This window comes from Halyomorpha halys, unplaced genomic scaffold (genome assembly GCF_000696795.3).
Source record: "Halyomorpha halys isolate HHAL.00 unplaced genomic scaffold, Hhal_1.1 Scaffold708.1, whole genome shotgun sequence".
Classification (NCBI taxonomy): Eukaryota; Metazoa; Arthropoda; class Insecta; order Hemiptera; family Pentatomidae; genus Halyomorpha; species Halyomorpha halys.
In genome coordinates this window covers 15,209-22,123 of record NW_027113783.1, presented here as the reverse complement: position 1 = coordinate 22,123, position 6,915 = coordinate 15,209, and the positions used below count along the sequence as shown (strand labels likewise).

The following is a 6,915-nucleotide window of genomic DNA, read 5'->3' as shown; positions in this document are numbered from 1 at the left end:
TTTTTTTATGGTTTTGAAACAGCCGCCATTTTTTATCCCCCCTACCTATACTTGCCAGACTCACCAATTTTCACTAGTAATTATACATAGTTTTCATTAAAGTAATACAAAATTTGGGTAAGATAACTGTCTTTTTTAGCTACCTCATGGCATAATTTATGTCTTTTTACTGCATATTTTCTGGTGTTTTATTATATGCTTGTATTTCATTCATTTAACTATTTTTTTATTTCATAAATTTCTTTGAATTAGGAAAGATAATAATGATTTTATAAGTACAATTATGTTTCAAATGGAAGAGGAGCGAGTTTCAAACCTTGTTTACATCTTAGTATTTGTGTATAAAAATTAAAATTTTAAATCTTAAAGCATTTAATTTCTTATTCGAAAGGGTATATGAATTTTAAACAACCATTCTCATTATCATCAGGAAAGTTAATGCACACAGCAGAAAGTTTTTTAAAAAATAATTTCTTCAATTATATGCAAGGAAAACAATGAAAAACAAAACAAAACAAACAGACCAAGTCCTTTAATACCGCATGGAGTGTGAAAATTCCTAGTTAGTTACTCCTCAACGTATAAGTCAATGCAATTCCAAGCAGTCACTGGATATCTGTGAGTTACGTTAATTTTTTAGCTTATTGCTGTCATTATTAGACTACAGTAATGTAAATTATGAAACATAAAAAAGAGAGAAAGAGAGATTAAATAAATAAAGAATATATATTAAAATCAATTTAGTCTGAAATGGACGTTGAATTGTATTTCCTAAAAATCATATTTAAAGATATATATAAATAAATAACAAAAAATTATTGTACAGAAGAAAATATAAAATAACATCCTAAACTAAATTTTATTTTATTAAAAGAGAGAAAAAAAAGATACATAAAACTAATACACATTTTTATATAGAGAAACATTACTTAGACTAAATTACAAAAATTTAGTTATTATTAAAATTATTTATTATTATTAGGCTTACGTTCTACGCCATAATCCCTGATGAATACCTCAAACTCAGGTCGAAACGTCGGCATAAAATAAATAAATATGGTTTTGTTAACTTAAGTTGTTCTTTGCTGACCCCCCTCCCCCCGACAAACTTCTCCAATAAATTATTAAAATATGAAAATAATTATTTTACAATAAAGCTCTCTATTATAAAAAAAAGTTTTATAGTCATCATCTTGTAATATTTGATTTAACATGAAGGTGAAATAATAAAAATGAGTATAGAATTTGAGCAACGTGTTATTAAGGGTTGGTCCACTGTTAGGCGGACAGCGGATACGCCTTAGTTATATTACAAGAAAAAAATCATATTAATGGAATAGCATGATATTTTAAACTATTCTATAAAACACAATAAAAATTAAAAATTTTCAGATATCCACATAATTAAAAAAATAATAATAATGAATAGCAATTAAAGTAAAATGACGATTTAAACTCAATTTTATTACATTAAAATAGAAGAAAAAATGAGTATTTTACATTAAATTAATACGCATTTATATGTGAATACATTTCCTACACTAAATTATTGATATCCAATACTTTTCTCAGTATATACCGCTGAAGTTATTGGACAAGTTATCTACAGTAGTTCAATGAATGCAGAGACTGCGGCAGGAGGAGAAGACATGTACGGAAATGAACAAGAAACTGGAAGAGATGAATATTACAGTTAATCCCAAGAAGACCGACTGTATTATTGTCTCCTTCCTAAAGCCTATAAAGTGGCAGGGTACAAGAATAGACCTATGTATATATAGTGTATCTGGGTGTCACACTTGACAGACATCCGACGCTGGCTCGCCACTGCAATAAGAAGGTCAAGGAGGTCAGGACCAAGTCTTATAGGCTTAATCATCTACTAACTTCTCCTAATCTTTCTCTCTGCTTCAAATTAATGGTCAACAAAAGTGTTCTGAGGCCCTGCTCTACGGAACGCCTATGCTGACCAACATTGCACCTTCATCGGCCAAGAGTCTCCAACAATTTCAAAGCGGTATACTGAGACATACTTCACTTCAAAGAGCACAGACGGACCACATACATATAACATTCGAACTAGCGACGGTGGCAGAATTTTTATCGAGGAGACACATCAAATTTTTTGACAACCTTCAGTACTGTACGAACCCACTATTTAGGACACTGACACCGACAGGACGGCCACAAAGGTGGCAGACGCGCTCAAACAGACTCAGGCTCGACTGAGTACAAGTAACAAGTACAATAATATAAATTATTTGAGTCGACATACCTGGTGACCCCTCCCCAAATAAACAAATTTTCTCAGCCCCCTCTTAAAGTGGATTACCAGAATGCAGATAAAGAGGCTACCAAGCTTAGAAGAAATAAAAAAAAGAAAAAAAAATCTTCTGTCATAGTTCTCTGGACTATCTATACACTCTACAGGACAAAGATTGGGCACTGAAAACCAAAAGATTGTATATAGGATTTGAATCCATATTTAAAAAAAAACCTAAATTAAAAAGTGGGGAATTTATTAGGTGTTCAGTATACGCATTTTAACATTATTTTTCTTTTTCTTTTCAACTGGCGAATAACATAATTGATAACTTTTACACTTCAAATCATACACAAAATTCCATTCTCCCTTTTCTGATTCAACGTAAATAATAACGATATTGAAAGTAATTACAAAAATTATAAACATAGAGCGAATAAAAACTAAAATAATAAAAAATATATAATAGTAGTTTTTTTTTAAACAAATTCGTAAGGTATTAAAAACTATTATGCAAATGAGTTTTTTTTACAAAACATTCGTCATATTTTATTGAAAATACATGTAAAATAAGATTTAAAAATTGACACGTACCGTTTTCAATTAATTTCTATTCTTTAGCGCACCCAGGAAAACACTATCAGTTTTTCCAACAACAAAACATGCATGATGCATTAGTTGAGGAAGCTGAAACCTGAATATTTATGATTTTATTGAAAATTAAATAATTATGAAATTATCACGATATCTTTTATTACACAGAAATTATATAAAGAACAGTCTTTCAAAATTTAAAAAAAATTATTATGATTAGTTTGTCTGTTTTCTGCTAATATCATATTTATTTTTCTTTCATCTTTTAGCTTATTTATAAATAATAACAATTTCAACTTATCTTATTATAAGATAATGCCTGGAGTTACATGGTATTGGAAATATACCAATCGGTAGTCTCATGGTAGGCCTGTTGGCCATCTGCTTTTCAATAAGCGGTCCATAACATTTCCCTTAAACCCGCCGTAAACTTTTATATAAGAATGGCCTCCGCCAATGTAATATCTGTCACTGGAGGCATCGCCCGGAGTAAGACTGGGTTGGTCGCCGGAATGCTTAGGACCGATGGTCTCACTTGCGGTTGCGACTGTTTTTATTTTTTTTTCTATATTGCGCTTCGAATTTTCCGGAAGATAAAGGAAAAGATAGATAATTGAAAAGTTTTTTTTTTTTAATTATTGTAATTTACAACTGTACAAAATAATACAATAAGTAAATATGTTGTGTTTCATATACACTTGAAAATCTTGGGAAGGAACCACCCATTGGTGGTACTTTAAACATTAATTTAAACTAGAAGGTCCTGTGGCCATCTTCTTTTCAGACGCCTCGGAGGATTATCAGGGATTGTTAAGGATGAAAGATTAAGAATTAATGGGTTAGGATGGTTAAGGAGTTTGGAATAAAAAGACGCATATCTGTTTTGGGTCAAATCTGCAACGAATGGGATGTTAAGGTCTTTGTGAATGAGTTTATTTGTGACGTAATAAGGAGCATCAAGGATTTTACGTAGGATTTTGGATTGTAACGATTGGATGCGGGAAGAATTTGATGGTTTGGTGGAGCCCCAGAGCTCAATTCCATATGTCCAAATATAATTGAAAAGTAAAAAAAAAAAAGTTCAAAAAGTTTGTTTATAGGTGGAATAACAAAACAGTCAGATGACAGAGTTTCCGGCTTTCGGTACCACTAATCAGAAGTTAGAATGAAAACTTTAAATAAATATCTACGAGGATAAGAGAATAGATAGACGCTGGTGCTTATCTATGGGGGTCCACCCCGGCTCGTCTACCATTCGGGCCTCCACTTCCGCTTGTATCCATAAGATCTTGAGCACATTCTACAAATGAGCGCTCTCTCGGAAATCCCTCCTTCTTCCCCAGCTCTTTTGCCAATTGAACCTCTAGTACCATGAACAGCAATTGGATCCACCCCTGCACCTGGATTGTTTCCATCATCTCAATGAGTTTATCTGCAATACTGTTGTAGCGTGTCGATAGTTCGGTTTCTTTGCCTTTTAGGTTTTAAGCTAGGTATACACAGGCACACACTCTGACCCCTTTTCGAGACGTCATTAGACTCACGGGACCTCAAAAGATGTATTTTCATCAAAAACTTAAATTCAAGATCTTTTACGATATTTCGTACCTAAGTAAGTGAAAGTAATATTGATAATAAGGATCCAGAACACTAATGAGTTATTCTCCAATTGTGGTGCTATCCCTGAACGTCCTGTAACTGAATTTGAATGATTTTATTTTTCTGTTATTTGAGTCAAAATTTTGCTTTTCACTGAGAGGTTTTAATCGCAAATTGATATCAAGTTATAAAATAGAATACTCCTTTCGTCATTTCCCAGTTCTGTCACAATACAATGGCTGAGACTTATAATAATACCAGTTTCTTTTGTAGTAAACCTTTAAAAAAATCGCAATATTATCTATGTATAGAAAATATGTCTATATCAGACAATCTAAGAACAGGGTCGCATGCAATTCCTATCCTTGGTACTGAAGATTCAGTTGGAAAAAGAACTGGGGAAGAATGAGGGAATGTATATATACACACACAATACATATATAAAATTTTATTTGTTGTATTTTTGTAATAAGGTTGATGATTTAGTAACAGCTTCTAGCTACGTTAGTAATGAATAATGCTTTTCTAAGTAGGAAATAAAAAAGGACATCTTGTAAACAAGAGAGATGGTTGGAGGGGTTTCTAACAAAAGAAGAAATGAGGCGGTCGAAGAAGACGTTCTACGCTTGAGGGACTGGTTGGACAAGCAGCCTCACCTTCCTCATGATGTTGGTAAGTCGAGTAATGAAGAATGAGATTACTGATGAGATATTCATTAACATTCTACATAACAATATTAAAAAATATATGTACCTTGAATTAATAAATTGATTGCATTAATCTCTCCCATTTATACCTATTAAATAATTTTGAAGCATCCCATATTTATTTATATTATTTCTTCCTTACATTATTTAACGATTTGTAAACATGTGGTATATTAAATTTTTTTTATTTCAATTAATTAATTTTTATTTTACAATTAATTTAAACTTATAATTCATAGTGGCATTGATTTATTCAATTTTTTCATTCACAGTTTTCAATTTATTTCGCTCGATTATTCTTCTTTTTTTGAGGCCAAAAGATATTGGAAGTAGTAATGTTAATTTTGTAATTAGGTTCAAGAATATATGATTAAGATAATTCAAATACTTATCTAATAAGGTTCTGGATATTTTTTCAAAAGAATAAGAAAGAATACCTATGTAACATATTTTATGTTTTGGCGTACAAAGGATTTGGATCTGATCCATTTCTAGCTGCAGCCAGACTAGGTCAAAAAGAAACCTTTATCACTAAAAAAGTTTTTCGTAATTAAAATCTTTTAAATAGAGTTCTTCGATTAAAAATTATTCACTATGATTTAATTCATTTAAAGAAGTTTAGTTATATTTTTCCCCCTTTCTTACTGGAAAAGATCAATGTATTCTAATCAACAATTATGAAAAAGAAATATAATTTTGTTTTTTAAAATTATCTTTTCTTCTATTTTAAGTATTATTCTTTAAATTGTTTTTTTCTGTTGTATATTTTATGATATTTATTACTGATTAGTTTTATTTTATTGTATACTAATCTGCTTTCTAAATTTTAACTATTCATAATGTGCAAATCGATTCTTATCACATATGTAGATAATTACATTTTTTTCTGTCTCAGAACACGAAATCTTATTGGCTTTCGTGATCGGTACAAAGAGCTTGGAAATAGCCAAACGAAAGCTGGATGCTTATTTTTCAAATAGGAACAGGAGTGCAAAACTCTATGACGAGATTAGTAGAGATGTGAACGCACAATTCAGGGAGAGATCTAAGGCTACGTAAGTACTTATGGCGATCTTTTTTACAGGGATCCTATTTATATATGTAAAAACTTAAAGATCATTTCAAAGTGAATAATAAATTGTAATAGCTAATTTGACACCATCTATGAACATCATATCAACATATAAGTTTATAGTAATTGCGATACACTCTAATATTTATTCAATTATGTCAAATATTATGTCATAATTTAATGTGGATAATAGTATACAAATAATTTAAAGATCGCCATTTATTGATACCATTCTTTAAGAATGAGTAAGCTTTTGAACAAGTATTTATTGTAAGACTCTTATTTGGTTTTGGTGCTTCATGTTTCTTATTCAGCAAATGCATATTTTTATTGAATAGATTATATTTAATATTGCCTGGTTCTGCGTCAGGAGAGATCACAGCTCTCTATAACCTAAAAGCAGAACAGAAAATATTTATGAATAAAGTGTATAGATTAGAGACCAGAGAGAGACCTACTTTTTTATGAGGAGAAGATGGTTGGGGGTGCGGTCAAAATAAAACACAAATAAGTTGATGATTATGTTATTTTATTTATTTATTTTTCATACAGATAGTTTGATTATGTTCATCTTGTCTATTCTTTTGTTTGTATATATTTTAAGAGAGTTTTTTTTTTATTTATTTATTTTTTTTTATTTTTTATTTATTTATTTTATGTTTTTAATTTTAATATGTATG

General features: G+C 30.4%; 1 protein-coding gene across 1 annotated transcript in view; it reads left to right on the top strand.

The window, feature by feature from the left end:
• The first annotated feature begins 559 nt into the window (after positions 1–559).
• The window catches only part of LOC106685515 (retinol-binding protein pinta-like), a 16,253-nt gene continuing 9,897 nt past the window's right edge, over positions 560–6,915 (top strand). Inside the window, exons 1-3 of the mRNA XM_014428230.3 lie at positions 560–618; positions 4,990–5,128; positions 6,059–6,218. Coding sequence (XP_014283716.2) covers positions 5,023–5,128; positions 6,059–6,218 — 266 coding nt within the window. The 5' untranslated portion in view covers positions 560–618; positions 4,990–5,022. The remainder of the gene's footprint in view (positions 619–4,989; positions 5,129–6,058; positions 6,219–6,915) is intronic.